Genomic DNA, 16,555 nt, shown 5'->3' on the forward strand with positions numbered 1-16,555 from the left:
GGTGCCACTGGATACATCAAGAGGCTTAGGCCTGACTGCGGTAATCTTCCTATATTTGTTATCCATGGCCTTCTTCCTTTTAAAAGCAACTTTTAAAATTATGCTAATGAGTCTGAGGGGCTACTCTAGTCCCTCTATGATTTGGCCCCTTAGGCAGTTACACTGTCTTACCCTCCCCCTGCTCCCTCAGCACTCGTACAGTGAGAACTTCCTGCTGTTATCTCATTGCTGAGGGAGCAGAAAGAAGGTGACAGTTTAACAGTCTGTGAAGCCAGGTGGCAGCTAGGGTAAAAGACCATGGATAACAGTTATAAGCAGATCACCGCAGTGACGGTGCCGGGATCTATGAGTAAGTGTCCCTGGTTTATCATGATGGATTTTGATGGTAGATTCCTTTCAACCCCTTGTGTTCTCTCCCTGGCTGTATAATGGTATAAACATTAATCCTCACTGCTTAGAGCTGTGGAAACAAACACAGGGAGATTATATATATATAATCATGTATGTCATAGTTACCATAGGCACACAGTATACAGAAACACTGGAATATGGATCCCTACAATTATTTACAAAATTAGGCCACATTCATACATCTGTGAGCTCACAGGGACCGACTACTGAGCATAGTACAAAGCCGGCTGGAGAAGGGATGGGGTGTGAGCGCTCCTCTCCCCTCCCCTCTCCATTAAAAGGCGAGCATGACCGGGTGCAATAGACTTCAATTGTGGCTGTGATCATCTGGCTGTAATTTTTGTGACTAGTTCACGGTCAAAATTACGGCCCTGAGAATGTGGCCTAAGCTGAATTTCTTTATAAAGTACATTACAAAAATGTTCACAACACTCTCCCACGCACAATACTAAAAATAATCTCACTTTGATGTTACGCTTTCATTTTCATGTTACTAACATGCGTTTTAGTTCCAACACGTTCTAACACATGTGTCTAAAATGCATGCGTCATTACGATAGGTGTGAATGCACCCTAAAGGGGCCAGACCCCTCATTCTCTGGTGTTGTAATCGCCATCACACTGTGTCGGGACACAACCACAACTGGTAACACCCCTTTGTCTATTCAGAAATAACTAAGAGGAATAGCAATACAACTAATTGTTAGTGACTAAATGTTATAGGGTAATATTATGTCAGAAGTGGGTCATATCACAGTGGCTCAGTGGTTAGCAATACAGCCTTACAGCACTGGAGTCCTCAGTTTAAGTCCCATCCAGGTCAACATCTGCAAAGAGTTTCCTCCCACACTCCAAAATATACAGGTAGGTTGATTAGATTGTGAGCGCCATTGGGGACAGGGACTGATTTGGCAAGATCTGTGCAGCGCTGCATAATCTGTGTGCGCTATATAAATACAGACGGTTCCCTACCTAAGGACACCCGACTTACAGACGACCCCTAGTTAAAGACGCACCCCTCTGCCCACTGTGACCTCTAATGAAGATCTCTGGATGCTTTACTATAGTCCCAGGCTGCAATGATCAGCTGTAAGGTGTCTGTAATGTAGTTTTATTGCTAATCCTTGGTCCAATTACAGCAAACAATTTTGAAACTCCAATTGTCACTGGGACAAAAAAAAATTATAAAATATACAGTTTCGACTTACATACAAATTCAACTTAAGAACAAACCTATGGAACCTATCTTGTATGTAAGCAGGGGACTGCCTGTAAAGGAATTATTATTATTATTATAGGCCACTAGTGAATCCAACATGGGTCAGAGAGGAAGGGCCCTGCATCTCATGACCTCCATTGAAAAAAAAAATCCCATACAATGACAGCAAGCAGAGCTAGAGAAAGTATATGGTGAAATTATATATTTCAATATTATACAAAGTATAATCAGTAACACAGCACCGCAGCGCCACCTGGTGGCCAAGATCAGATTTACTTGTCTAATGTAAGGAAAGACTACGAATCACACACGTGATCAGTCCCGTCCTATTAGAAGCGACCATTCTTTACAGCGCTTTGTGCCGCTGTTACTAGAAGCAACACAAATCTACACATAATACGTAAACAATAATAGGGATTCATAGAAAAAGAAGAGGGAAGTGACGCTTCACTGGTATGCTGTTATTTATGCCTAGAAATGTCCGCAGTTTTACCAGCTCGGCGGCCATTTTTTTGTAGCCAAATGTCATAGGATGTATTAGGATAACAGAAAATGGCAGCTGCTTTTGATTCGCGGAAGTATTATTAGAAAGGACTAGGTTGCCCTGGTGACTACTTCCTAGTCTGCTAGGAGAGATGTCGGGGGGTAAAAGATGTCCGGACTGCGGCTCTTGTGAGATTGTGGAGGACTCGCACTACTCCCAGGATCAGCTGGTGTGTGCGGACTGCGGCTACATCCTGTCAGAGGGGACACTGACCACTACACAGACTGAGGAGAGCTTCCTGCAAGGTGGGAGAGCACCTTTATTGTCTGAGTATGATAATTAAAGCTTTGCTGTTCAAAAAGCTTGAGGCAGCATTCAGTGTACCAAATAGTGAATTGCCCAGAGCAACCAATGAGAGACAAGTTTTCATTTATTCAGCACAGGTCAGAAAATGAGGTTGGGGCAGTTTGAGGTTGGGGCAGTTTTCTATAATGTTATTGGTTGTTAGCAGATGTCACACAGCGATGACTCCAGGAGCACCCAAGGGAAAACACGGATCCATGGTTTGTGGCCCAATAGTACACGCAAGATACATACACGAGGGATATTGTACGATAAAGTCTGCAGTGTACACCAGGCCCACAATGGATAAAAATCTCTCTCCTGCTGGAATAAATATTCCCAGCAGCAAACAGGTTAAAGGAAAATGTCTAAAAAATTATTTGGGTTGTGCTGAATTTTAGGAAACAATCCCAAAATGTCTTGGCAATTTTTGTCCAAAAACAGGGGAAAGACTTATGCAGACCAAACCCAAAAGGGATGTTCCTAATGGGTTTTGGGGCTTGTTGAAGGGAACCTGTCAGGTCAATATGGCACATTAAACAGACTACAGGTCCTCATGGACCTCTAGTTTAGTGTCCCAAATTGCCCTGTGTGATCTTGGTGCAATAAAAAAAAAAAGTTCATACTCGCCTAGATGTGAGTCCAATGAGACACTAGTGATGGAATATCCGGTTCTTTTTAGTGAGCTGGTTCTTTAAGCTCAGCTCACCAAAAGATCCTCCTCTTGTGGCTCCTGAACTGTTCTCTATTAAATGCATTATAGGGAGTCTCATTTTAGTCACTAAACCCTCTCCACTCTTACGAATAAAAGTGTGCGAATTCCCGGCTTAGATACAAAGGGGAGGGGTTAGGGGAGCCATTGGCTTACTGAACAACCCGTCACTAAGAGGCTCATTGTACTTGCATCTGAAGCTGCCGGCGCTTCGTCTTGCAATGCTTTAATGATGCCAACATAAGACCCTCGTTGCATATGTGCCAAACCTGCAGCGCTTGTACAGTGAAGCCGCCGTGTATTAGGGCTGCACGAGAGTCCCTGCATTACAGGCAGTCCCCAGGTTACGTACAAGATAGGTTCTGTAGGTTTGTTCTTAAGTTGAGTTTATATGTAAGTCGGAACTGTATATTTTATTATTGTAGTCCCAGGCAAATTTTCTTTTTGGTCTCTGTGACTTTTGGATTTAAAAATGTTGGATTGTCATCAGAATCAGGATTACCAATAAAGCTTCATTACAGACACCTGTGATAACTGTTACTGCTGATTATTGTAGCCTAGGACTAAAGTACAGTAAATTACCAATATCCAGGGGTCCGTTTGTAACTAGGGGTCATCTGTAAGTTGGGTGTTCTTAAGTAGGGGACTGCCTGTATATAGAAATATTTTAACTGTTACAGCTCTGGTGCCACTGTTCAGCCGGCAAAAGGAATCCATACTTGCACACCCTATCTGCACTGGACCCTATTGTTATACAGAGGCTGCAGTATTATGTGGCAGTAATGGAGTTCCCCTTTATGCTTCTAGTCTGGGCTATAGAATGCTGAATTTTCATCTTTTTTTCTGTTGATATCACAGCCACTTCCCATAGACTTGTATAATCTTGTTACTTACTGCTTTGGTTTTCTTTACAGCGGTGACATTTACAGAGGGCACAAGGCAGAATGAGACAATCAGCAGAACTAAGCTACGGGGTAAGTTTCATGGGTCAGTCATGGGTAGAACACTTTAGTCAAGATGTTTCATGATTTCTCTATTAGCTGAGATTTGTGTAGAAATTCCTTTTTAACCCATTCAGAAGTTTAGTTATCATCCTGTACTTATATGGTCAGTGATTTCACCAAAGGCGACAGCTGGAGGCGCAGCCATGTTTGTTGTCACTTGTGTCGATGGTGGTCAAGGTGACAACCCATGTTTGTAGCTGGGCTTCCTGTTGTCGCTTTTGCAAGCGTTTTCACCTCAACCAAGCAGAGGTTTCCTTGCGTATAGGGTACAAATATATTTTATTACATATAAAATGTATTTTGTAGCCATTTGTATTGATCACTGTCTTTTAAGCCTCATGCGCACAGCCCCCATAGACTTGCCTTCTGCCTGGCAACTGTGCAAAATATAGAACAGGTCCAACTGCTGAATCAGCCGAAACAATCCGCAGACAAACACATCCGTCTATCGCCTCTCCTGAGCGTTATTATCCACTGGCAGCATGTTGTAAAGAAATGTGCCATGACTTCCACCATAAGTGTTTCTGTCTATTCTGTTATTGCCTGAGATATTCTGTTTTAGTCCGTATGAAGCAGTTGGTGCACCCAGAACATGTCCTTATCACTTGGAGAACTGATATTAGCTCTTGGACCACTTGCCTCTCCATCCGATAAGCAGGAGATTTGTCTGGGGAGAAGTAAGGGGCCACACTGGGTGGACACAAAGCGATGAATGCAGGAATACCAGGACTCTGTGTGCTCAGGACATCATGCTTGTGCACAAGCTACCTCATTAGCATATGGATTAAACTGGGAGTATCAGAGCAATGGAAACATTATATGTTTGAAATCCCATTTCTTTTCTCTATAGCATGTAGCCTGCAGACTATAATGCTTGGTGGAGGTGGTAGACTCCTTTTTAGCATATGGAGAAGTAAACACATCATGTAGGACACATTGGGGCAGATTTATCAAGTGTCTGAAAGTCAGAATATTTCTAGTTGCCCATAGCAACCAATCACAGCTCCCCTTTAAAATTTTCATGAGAACTGGTAAAATGAAAACTGAGCTGTGATTGGTTGCCATGGGCAACTAAAAATATTCTGACTTTCAGACAGTTGATAAATCTGCCCCATTGTGTGGGAAATCTAAGCACGTTATGGTGCATACCTGTATATTCATTGTCTGACATAGGCTAATACATGGCGTGAGAGCCCCAGTACTTCTCCTTTATACAATGACATCCCCCATAGAAACAAGGAAACGTTGAGGAGCTAGTGTGGACGCTCTTATGTATTCTCCCTTCTTCCTGCAGGTATTGTCCGTGTCAGGAATCTCTGCAGAGTTCTCCGACTTCCAGACAGCTTTGCAGATACTGCAGTGTCCTATTATGAACGTGCCTTCTACCTCCCGCTGTGCCACGCGGTCAGACATGAGAAGAAGGAGGCAGTCATGGGGTGCTGTGTATACATAACCTGCCGGCAGCATCGCTGGCCTCTCACGTTTGGCACCATCTCCTCCATAATTTACTCCAGTTATGAGCTGGTCTCCAGCGTCTTCCTGGAGCTGGTGCAAGCGCTACGGCTGGATGTACCATCTCTGAGTCTCCAGGATCTGGCCAGAAGTCACTGCCAAAGGTAATTTCATATGGATGGCGGCAGATGTCATAATGTAGAGAGAGGAAAGTGTTTTCTAACGTGGAGTCTGCCTGATGGTTCCAACTTCTGGCAACAGTGATCGATTGCTCAATTCTGGATGAAAATAGAATCGTTGTGCACTCAATGGGTAAATGTATAGAAAGAAATTAAATGAATCGACCTAAATGTAGCCATAAACAAGATGTAAAAAAAAACTCCTTGGAATACTATAGTAGTATCAGTATTTCCCAGATCCTCCGCCATAGTCTTATCCTGCTTCTCCAGAAATGTGACCCAGTCACCCCTGCTGTGATTGGCTGTTGTGGTCATATGTTGTACTGATGTGTCATCATAAAAGGGAACTAAGGAATATTTAATTCGTTCTGTAATGTCGGCTACATACAAACGTGTTTAGCCCGTGGAAACGGACCAGTGTGCTGTTCCCTTCCCCCAAACTAAACCGTGTGCATTAGAAGAGGGTTCTTGGATCATACACAAATATGATGCAAGGACTCCCACCCAGTGCACTGTATTCAACCAGTGAGATCGGACCAGTATATGGGTCAGTTTCACCTGGTGTGGAGGTTCCAGCCATCTGCAGACTGCATTGACGGAAACCTCATAGGTAACACCATTACCAATCAATTTGTTACGGTATATGGAAGTGATATACGTTTAACATTTTCTAATGGAAATGCCTCTTCTAGACTATGCTCACAGTCACGTTGCAGATTCTGCCTAAAATCACAGATAAATCCCTCTATGTCCATGTTGTTGTTCATATATAAATAATTTGCAGTTTCAGGTTATTCCGAGATTGCGCTTCCGCCCCAAAGGACTATGCTGAGGACCTGGACAAAGTATTGGAGCGGACGTTACAGCTCCTGGAGTTAGCCAGCGAGACCTGGCTGGTCACTGGACGTCACCCTATTCCAATGATAACGGCAGCTGTCTATCTTTCCTGGCAGTCCCTCAGACCCGCACAGCGCCTGTCATGTAGTCTACCTCGATTTTGCAAGTTGTCCGAAGCAGAATTACCTTCTCCAACCACAATTCGATTGAAAGAACTTAAGGAATGCAGCCTGAAGCTGGCCTCACAGCTACCCTGGCTCAAGATGCTGACAATTAATAATAAAACTGTGGTGCATCACTTGGGGGACATCCTAAAACACCAGGGATATCTTCTCAGGAAGGCTCTGGAAGCTGTGGAGATGTCCTCTATGAAGACAGGAGAAGGCGAGTCTCCTGAGCAGCTGCAGCCTTGTGCCTCCTTCCTTCCACCATGTGTGGCCAAGCCTCGAAAAAGACGATATGCCACCGCGTTTCCAGATGGAGAACAAGAGGTGGACGGAGACGAGGAGATTTCGGACAGTGAGATAGAGCAGTACCTGAGGACACCAGCTGAGATGGCTTGTTATCAGCAGGCCCAGGCTCGCCTTCATACGTAGTCCTATGTGGACAGTCAGGACTTATAAATCGTTTCTATCATTCCGGAATTTTGTCTTCTAAATTTACTTTTGTTCTTTATTATGAACCTGATGAAAGAGGCCAAGTAATAGAAGTCAAAAGCCGATTGTGTTCAACTATAGTGATCTGTGTTGTCTCCCTGCAGTATCCTTCTTATTTTTTTTATTTTGCCATGTACAAAGCTGTACGATAACTTGTTTTCTGCGTAACAAATTGCACTTCATAGAGACTGTATTTAATATTCTATGCCCTGTACTGGGAAGCAGGAAAAAAATTACAAATGCAGTTAAATCGATGGGAAAAAAGCATTTGTGCCACTTTCTTGTGGGCTTGCTGGGACTTGCTATTGACTCAATCTCACTTGTTGCTTGGATGTAGAAGACTTCTTGTTCAAGTCTGTGGGAGTGCTAAAGATAGCCAAGAAATGTGAAAGCGCCATCACCTATGGATATGTCATAGATACCTTAAATAAGACAACCCCTTTAAATTCCTTTAATTAACTTTTCACTGGAAAACTAAGTTGTGAACTAAAAGCATGGTTGTAATGAGATCCTGCAGTATTTTGAGGGCAGAGAACGGCCTCTCCACACTGATTTGGGTTTGTGGTAAAGTAGTAACCACACAGGCAACATCTCTTGACTATTTCAGGATACAAATGAAGGCTTTAAATTATTTATGATTAACATTTCTAAGCTTCCTATGAAAGTTGAAATTGTTATACACAATACAACCAACATGAATCCAACTACACACTACAGATTATTTGGTCACCGGCTTGGCTTGAATAGTCTCCTTTTTATGGCTGCTGTATACATCTATGTGGTGTGAGTTCCCCCTAGTGGTGATAGTCAGCAGCCAACATTTTATTACTCAGATTTTCCAATATGAAACAATATCAAGTGGAAGAATAGTAATGAGTGACCTGATAACCCACATTGCTAGTGTCCCTCGCTAGTCTTTGCTTTGCACATTAGTAGTTATATAGATACATGGGCGCATCATTACTGCAGCAAGGCAACACTGGCTTATTAGGTGACTACTGATCTGGTACTATTTTACGCCATTTACTCTCCTTGGAAAGAGTTAGTTGGAAAACAAAAAATCTCTGTAACATTAAAGGAGTTGTTTGAAACATGGCTGCACATTTCCAAAAACTGAGCCACACCTGCCCATGGTGTGTGCCGGTATTGCAGCTCAGCCGTATAGAAATAAATGGAGCTTAGTTGGAGCTGTTTTTGGAAGAAAGCAGTCATGTTTTGCATCCTTCGGACAACCCCTTTCATGCTATGTGAAGGCGTACAAAGTATTAGATTTATATGAAAGATGTAAATAGGAAACTATCATAATTTTTTGAAACATGTAGATTTTTTTTAAAATAGAAATAAAGTAATACCGGTTTATAAGTAAAATAAAATCACTTGGATCCCAAAATCGAATATAAAATCTGCAGTTAATGGAACAAGAGTGAAATATTTTGGTATATGCATTTAGACCTCGGATTCTTCAGCCAGTAAGATGGTAAACATATCTTTTTTGCATCATTAACCCCTTAAGGACGGAGGGTTTTTCGGCTCATTTCTCGCTCTCCAACTTCAAAAATCCATAACTTTTTCATTTTTCCGTGTACAGACCTGTGTGAGGGCTTATTTTGTGCATAACAAATTTTACTTTCCCGTAATGTTATTTATTTTAACATGCCGTGTACTGCGAAGCTGAAAAAAAATTCCAAATGTGGAAAAATTGAAAAAAAACCGCACGTGCGTCACGTACTTGTGGGCTCAGTTTTTACGACTTTCACTCTTCGCTTCAAATAACACGCCTAATTTATTCTTTGGTTCGGTGCGATCGCGGTGATACCAAATTTATATAGGTTTTATTGTGTTTTAATACATTTTCAAATATTAAACGAATGTGTACAAAAACGAAAAAAAATTTTTTGCCATCTTCTGACGCTAATAACTTTTTCATACTTGGGCGCACGGAGATGTGTGAGGGGTCATTTTTTGCGAAATGAGGCGACGTTTTCATTGCTACCATTTTGAGGTCTTTGCGACATTTTGATCATTTTTTATTTCATTTTTTATGTTATGTAAAAAGGTGTAAAAGTCACATTTCGGACATTTGGGCGCCATTTCCCGTCCCGGAGGTCACCGCCGGCTGTAACCGTTTTTAGATTTTGATAGATCGGGCATTTTGGGACGCGGCGATACCTAATATGTTTGTGATTTTTACTGTTTATTATGTTTTATATCCGTTCTAGGGAAAGGGGGGTGATTTGAACTTTTAATATTTTATTAATTTTTTTTTATTTTTTAAACTTTTTTTTTTCTTTTTTTTTTTCACTATCTTTTAGCCCATCTAGGGTACATTAACCCTAGATGGTCAGATCGCTGCTACCAAAAACTGCAATACTTCTGTATTGCAATATATGGCATTTTTGCAGCACATTCATTACAATGAGCCACTGGCTCATTGTAACGAATCTGCAGCTGCCAGATAGCCTCGTGTCAAAAGAAGACACGAGGCTACCATGGCAACCGATCGCCGGCCCCCGATGACGTTCGGGGGCGTGGCGATCGAAAAAAAGATGGCGGCGCCCGCGTGCCGCCATCTTTTAAATGCCGCAGGCGACTTTGCCGGCGGCAACGGGGGGGTTAATAGCCGCGATCGGTGCTAGCACCGACCGCGGTTATTAGCGGTGGGGGTTTTATGCATTATGCAAAAACCCCCACCTCTGTATAAAGAGGACTCAGCCCGTGAGCCCTCTTCATACATCCCTTATACCTCTGCGCCGTAGAGCTACGGCGCAGAGCGTTAAGGGGTTAAAGCTTTGCCCATGAAAGAAAGTTCTCAAATTTGAATCCTCTAGTGATGTTTACACAATGATCATTTGTAACCCCCTTACTTTTCAATTTTATTGCTGTTTTAGCTCAGTGATGGTCAGTGTAAAATTCCAGAGTGTGATAATCCCTCTGTGTTATGAGATGCTGTGTGCTGACAATGTGCTTAGATTGTCATGGTACAGGGTATACTTACACTTATTTAGCTTCAGAACATTCTACTAGTATCTGACGCATAGAAAAGAGAGATGGATCTAAGAAACAATGACACACTCAGCTCTGCTATCTCATCTATAACACACACACTCAGCCATGCTATGCTTCCTCTATGATAAAGACCTTTTCTGGCTGTAGCTTGTAGAGTAAGTCTCTGCATGCTGCTGCTTGCTGGCAGGAAGTGTCTGTGTCTGATCTGGTCTTGTAATGCAGGAGGGAGGGGCAGGAGGCAGAGAACAATGCAGTGTGCAGACAAGAGAAGCTATTCATGAGAAGAATCCGACCATAGAAGATTTATGGTGGATCCAGGGACAACCAAAATTGTGTACACCAGGACTGATAAGAGACAGGTTGGAATTATATCTGTGCGATGCTGTATTTTTTGTTAAAAACAGTGAATTGGTAAAAGTGTTACTTGTCTTTGTGGCAATACCCCTTTAAAAGAGTAGTCTGGTCACAAGAAGGTATATCCTATCCAGTAGCAGAGCCATCCCCACCATCAAGACAATGGGGAACTGTTTATGTCATTGATGTACGAGAGTCCTGCGCTCAGCAAACACCATCGGTGACATGGAGAGGAATAGAGCAGCAGGACGCATGTGGTCCCATGTTATCATGATCTTATCTGAGAATTATCTCCTGTGCTGTGAGTAGGGCATACTCTCTTGTGACCGGACTATCCTTTTAGAGAACTGTGATGTCACTTATTGAATCACATGATGGGGTCACAATCTGCATGTTTCAGCCATTAGATAACGGGCCTAAGGATGTGATGTCACTGAATGATGACATAATCAAAGTGATGACTATTTGAAAACTTTATTGATTCAGCAGCAGGTTATATCCAGAGGATGTGATGCACTTTGGATGATAAAACTGGGCATGAACTCTTAAAATGGGGCATTTAAATGGCCACATGCCAGAACCAACATGCAGGCGGCACTTGGCGCCACCATTTTGGGGAGGATTGTCGCTCCCTAATGACATCATCAGGAGTGACGACCCTCCCTAAAATGGTGGCATGTGGCCTCAGTAGTTTAAATGGTGATCGGTGCCAGCAGGATTTTAAGATTCGGGTTCGGCCAAACTCGCCAAAACCCAAATTTTGGTGGGTCCCCTCATCACTTCTTACAATACATCCACATCACACGTAATCTTGCATACAGTGGTATAAAGAAATCCCAGACACCAGGTTTTATAGAAGACATAACTCTATATTTTGCGAAGTTTAATATCATTAAAAAAAATATTTGGTGAATTCGCATAATACAAAAACATACTTTGGACATGACTTCTTTGGTACAATAAACTGGATTGTCCTACATGGAGACGATCCTATAGAATTTCAGCCATATGTAAGTAAAGATCAGAAGAAGTGGAATTCAGTTCTCCAAAACGTACAAATTTATGGGATCTGCCCCCTCCAGAGATGGACATTTTCTTAGAACCACAAGTAACGTCTCATAGATGTCCCATGATTGTCATACACCTTATATTTGGTATTGGATGCAGCCAGAAATAATAGAAAACTGGGATAGACAATTGATCTAATGACTCGATTATATATGAATCCCACTGAAGTGATGTAGTGAAAGTGTCTTCCATCTCGTGACCAAAATCAATAGGTAGAACTAATTTTAATCAGAACCAACTTTACCCAAAGACGGGTCCAGTACACACAATACATGGATATTGGGACATAATTTGGGAGCAGCTTAAAATGAAGGTTTCCAAGTTTTGTTATAGGATTAGGTATTTAGGTTTCAACGTATTAAATGAGCAAAGTCAGGACCAGAAGCGTCTGGACAGCGGCGTATTATTCTCCCTCCACTGAGAACCCGTGAATACTCAGCCAAGTCAAGTGTGTGCAGGTATGTGTGTAGTCAGAGGGAATAGCTGTCAGCCAAATAAGAGTGTAGACTCCCGCTGTCTAATGTCCATGGTCACAATGTCAAAGGTTTGTACCTAATAGGAGGTCAGAGCCTTGCAGCCCTTGTATAGAGGCACAAATGTGCTTCATGGCTCTTTAGGCTTCTATTATGTGGCCTAACAATATTTAGCAGCAACCAAACTTTCATCCGTCCGGCCTCCATTAAGCGTACGTTCTGGGAGGTCCCCAGTGATGTCACCGTCCATCAAAGGAAACGTCGCCAGCAGGAAATCGCTGACCATAGCTCTGGGCTTCTGTGCGTTGCTTCAGTGAAGTCGATGTAGTCCACACTGGCTTCACCACTCACGTGCCATAGGTCCTGTGCATGTGCAATGAAGCCGGGGTGTACTAGTCATAGTTTGCTGAAACAACATTCCTCATCGTACTCATCTGTAGATTAAGTGTACGTGTTTTTTTAATTAATTTTTTATTTTATTTTAATGGCAACACACCAAGATGTAATTTGGGGCACTAAACCTCCATAAGGACCTGTCCCAAATTTCCATGACAGGTTTACCTTTAAAGGACATCTACCACCATGATGAAGGATTGTAAGGCAAGCACACTGACCCCCTTTGGCAGGATTTGCTCTTCTTTAAGCTAGTTGGACCATTGTTTTTAAGAAAAAAAAGGCTTTAAAAATTATGCAAATGAGGCTGAGGGGCTCCAGGCTCCATTAACAACTGTGGAGCCCAGAGCCCCTTAGGTTCATCTGCATAATTTTAAAAGCCTTTTTTGTAAAAAATCAGGACATAAGAAGCTAAAAACAGAGCACATCCTTCCAGAGGGGGCACACACCAGTATGTCAGTGGGCTTGGTTTACAATCCTTCATCCTGGTGGTAGATGTCCTTTAAATAGTACCTCCTGACATGTCTTCTCATATTTTCTACATAAAATAATAATAAAATCTCCAGGAGGAATAACACATGGACAGCATAATGCTGAACTCTAAGAGAAGATTGTCAAATTACCATGTGGTTATATGATATCATTACGGAGCCATGTACTGTCATGATAACTATAGACATGGGGTTTTCTTTTATGGGTCACATCCAGAATCTTTTCTATAACATTTGCTTACACATATGATTTTTAACACTTAAAGTTTGCATTTTCATACATACTGCAGACACAGAGTCTAATACTGATATGGAAATTTACAAAGGACTCCAAAAACAAAAAACGTGATCCCGATCTGTCTATACAATATACAATATAATATCTATATCTGAAAAATAAACGTTTCCCTCTGATATAACATTTACACAAGTAACATGCAGAAGTGATTTACGTGAAGGCCTCTCGGGATTATCAGGAATTTTACATGATACAAACAACGTAAAAATAACTATTCCGATGCTTTTGAAGCACAACGATGGTCTTTGGTCAACGTGATGGATTGTACCAAGGTATAGACCTAAAGATATGTTATGGTGAATCAGGAGAGGTTACGTACTCTTACATTCCTTCAGAAGGCACAGAGCAAAAATACTACATCTGGTAAGTCAGGATAGGACCGGGTCCATGGGAATGGGTGAAATCCACACAAAGGTGCAAATTTAAAGCATGAAGGGTGATGGGTATATAAGTGCACCATCCTATGGATGCCTCGGGGTAGAGATTTCTCAAAAGTGCTAAATGAGAACAACACAAGACGTAACAAGGCACTTGGCTTATCGACCAGTAATGTGGCCACACTGGCTCGTAGACATGGCTTGTATTAGGCTTTCTTAAGGTCACCAAGATCCTTATCGGAATTCTCAAGCCGTAAATTCCGAGGCGTGAAACACTGTAAATAAATCCAGTTAGTTCCATGATACTTGTACGACTTTCACAATGACATAACACCAATCCTCTGTACGACACATCCGCACACTCCTCCGGCTTCACGCCGATGTACGCTACCAGAAGCCAATGTGATCTCTGACATTACACATGCACAGACATATATTCTTGCCGTACATGTGGGTGAGGTCCGAAGTGATTGCCCCAACCAATCTGTGGCTGCCACACGTGGCTGGGGACAGCCCATATTTGAGGCATGTGTCGGTCAATCTATGACATGTATGGCACATGCTTTTCTTTTTGCTTATTCAGAAACTACACAGTAGTTTCACTCTTCCAGAGGCCCGTCTTCATGGCTGTAGTGCTCTCCGCGGGGGCAAGGTTGATGTCGTACTTGCTACCTTTTAGGACCCCATTCTGATTGCCTGTGTTGAGAGGGTAGGACCTACGTTTGGTCTCCCTTTCCATACTGTTGGCTTGTTTTAGATTGTCTCGACTGACACTTTTCCTCTGCGCTCTAGCAAAGTCCTGTGCCTGGTGCCCACTGCTGTCACTTCCTTCAGAGTGGGTAAGTGCACCCTCTGGGTCCCTAGCGGCCACCCCCCTACCATTGTTCAAAGGGCTGTTCTTGCTATGATAGCTTTCAGAGTGGCTGTTGTGGACGCTGCCACTTTCACTAGAAGGCAAGTCAGAAGATGGCCCACGCAGCACCTTTAACCTATGGTGCTTCCCTTCGCGATATTGCTTAGTTCTGCTTTTATGGTTTCTACGACCATGCAAATTGTTCATATATCGACTTGGAGCAGTCACAAACTTATTGTTGGCTGGCTCACTGTCTTCACAGCTCGGTGGCTTGGGTGGGCAGATTTCTGCTTGGTTTTGAGCCACCTGTAGGTTTGTGATTTTGCAAGGTCCAGTATTGGAATTGATGCTGTTGCTTGGGGATGATGTAGACTTAACGGAGTGTTCCACTTCAGGGTTGCAGCCTATATACACCTGAGGAGAGTCATCTACAGGAGAGCTGGTGTGAACATAGGCTTGGATTGGTATAGATTCTGTGTATGATGGACAGCAAGAAAACCAAGAACGCTGGACATCTTGGCGTCGAACACAATGGTGAATAAAGATGAAGAGCCCTAAAGCCACTGCTGTTACCCCATAGAGACAACTGAAGATGACATTTAAATACCATCCTTGTGATACAGCAAAGGCTCCAAAAACCCAGAGGACAATGTACAATATGTGGACAATCACCAGGGACCAGAACTGCGCTTGCAAGGAGTATACAGCGTCTACATCTGCCGGTGCTGCTGAGTTAAGGGTCACTGATATGGAAGTGGAATCGCTCAGAAGACTTATCCCACCATGTGCTTGCTGTGCATCACTGGCCTCTGCGAGATCCTTTTGGTCAGAAGGCTGTCGCTTTAAATTTATCAAAGCGCAAAGAAGATATATCCAGGTTACGAGAAGGATGAGACCCGCTGGTACGTAGAAAGCTCCCAGACTCGGCCGCCATACCAAGCAACAGCTGAGGAAAGACACACATAAGCTTTAGCATGTGATAAGATCTCATACAGCTACCGCGTAGACCCAGACCCATCACCAAGAAGAACACTTACTAAGGACTGTTGTCCCTGTTGTTGTTGATGTTCACCGCAGCCGTGATCCCACATATGATCAGAGGAATCCCTCCAGCAATCAAGTAGAACCTGAAAAAGAAGACCAAAATGTAAAGAAAATTGAAGAACAGGGGTGGGAATGAACCAGTTTTTTGGCCACCTTCGTGGCACTATATGTTGATGCGGACTATTCTATTCCAAACAAATCTATATCATGTGTGCCTTGATAAATGCCAGGGCATCCTCATAGTCTATACTGCCAATGTACAGAAGATCATCAGGTTCTCCATGTGTCACTGGCTCTGCGATGTTCACGTGGATCCCATGTTTCCACTTGCGGTATGCAGCGGGTGGCTGTGTGACTTACTATTTCCTCCAGATGGAAACTCGATCGCAGCCCTTTAGGTATTGACGCCGAACGTGCACCACAATTTATTTTTAAGGCCTGTTTTTTATCTATATTTGTGAGTATAATATTAAAACATTTTCTTCACTAAATAGAAGCTCTGCTGCACTATTTTTCCGTATCCCTTTCTTTCCTATACGGACCACTACGGAGTAAAGCGGAACCAAAAGGGCTGCGATCGAGTTTCCATCTGGAGGAAATAGTAAGTCACACAGCCACCCGCTGCATACCGCAAGTGGAAACATGGGATCCACGTGAACATCGCAGAGCCAGTGACACATGGAGAACCTGATGATCTTACCTTGTTATTACATCGCTTACCAGACTTAAGGTACTGTCCCACATCTACATTGAATACCTGAAAGACGTTGATGCAGAGGGAAAAGCTTCTTAGACAATTTGTGACTATAAGGAATACTGGACTCCCATTCCTTCCCTTCTCTCATTGCGCCGTCATTTCTGAACAACTAGCCTGATCTTTTGTTTTTTCCAAAATCTTGTTT

The 16,555-nt window shown here is 42.8% G+C and overlaps 2 protein-coding genes across 3 annotated transcripts in view; one reads left to right on the forward strand and one right to left on the reverse strand.

The window, feature by feature from the left end:
- Window positions 1-244: 244 nt before the first annotated feature.
- BRF2 (BRF2 general transcription factor IIIB subunit) lies at window positions 245-7,550 on the forward strand. Of its 2 annotated transcripts, none has more exons than XM_072148804.1 (4): window positions 245-349; window positions 4,083-4,142; window positions 5,467-5,788; window positions 6,588-7,550. In XM_072148804.1, the coding sequence occupies exons 1-4, from the start codon at window positions 298-300 to the stop codon at window positions 7,234-7,236; spliced, it is 1,083 nt and encodes a 360-aa protein (XP_072004905.1). In that variant the 5' UTR covers window positions 245-297; the 3' UTR covers window positions 7,237-7,550. The 2 variants fall into 2 exon arrangements, with proteins under 2 accessions (XP_072004905.1, XP_072004904.1); XM_072148803.1 differs by lacking the exon at window positions 245-349 and adding an exon at window positions 2,065-2,419.
- Window positions 7,551-11,114: 3,564 nt separating this feature from the next.
- Window positions 11,115-16,555, reverse strand: part of ADGRA2 (adhesion G protein-coupled receptor A2) — a 140,456-nt gene continuing 135,015 nt past the window's right edge. The window contains exons 18-19 of the mRNA XM_072148805.1: window positions 15,647-15,736; window positions 11,115-15,555 (exon numbers count right to left, since the gene is read on the reverse strand). Of these exons, the coding sequence (XP_072004906.1) occupies window positions 14,343-15,555; window positions 15,647-15,736 (1,303 nt within the window). The 3' untranslated portion in view covers window positions 11,115-14,342. The remainder of the gene's footprint in view (window positions 15,556-15,646; window positions 15,737-16,555) is intronic.

This window comes from Engystomops pustulosus, chromosome 4, assembly GCF_040894005.1.
Source record: "Engystomops pustulosus chromosome 4, aEngPut4.maternal, whole genome shotgun sequence".
NCBI lineage: Eukaryota > Metazoa > Chordata > Amphibia > Anura > Leptodactylidae > Engystomops > Engystomops pustulosus.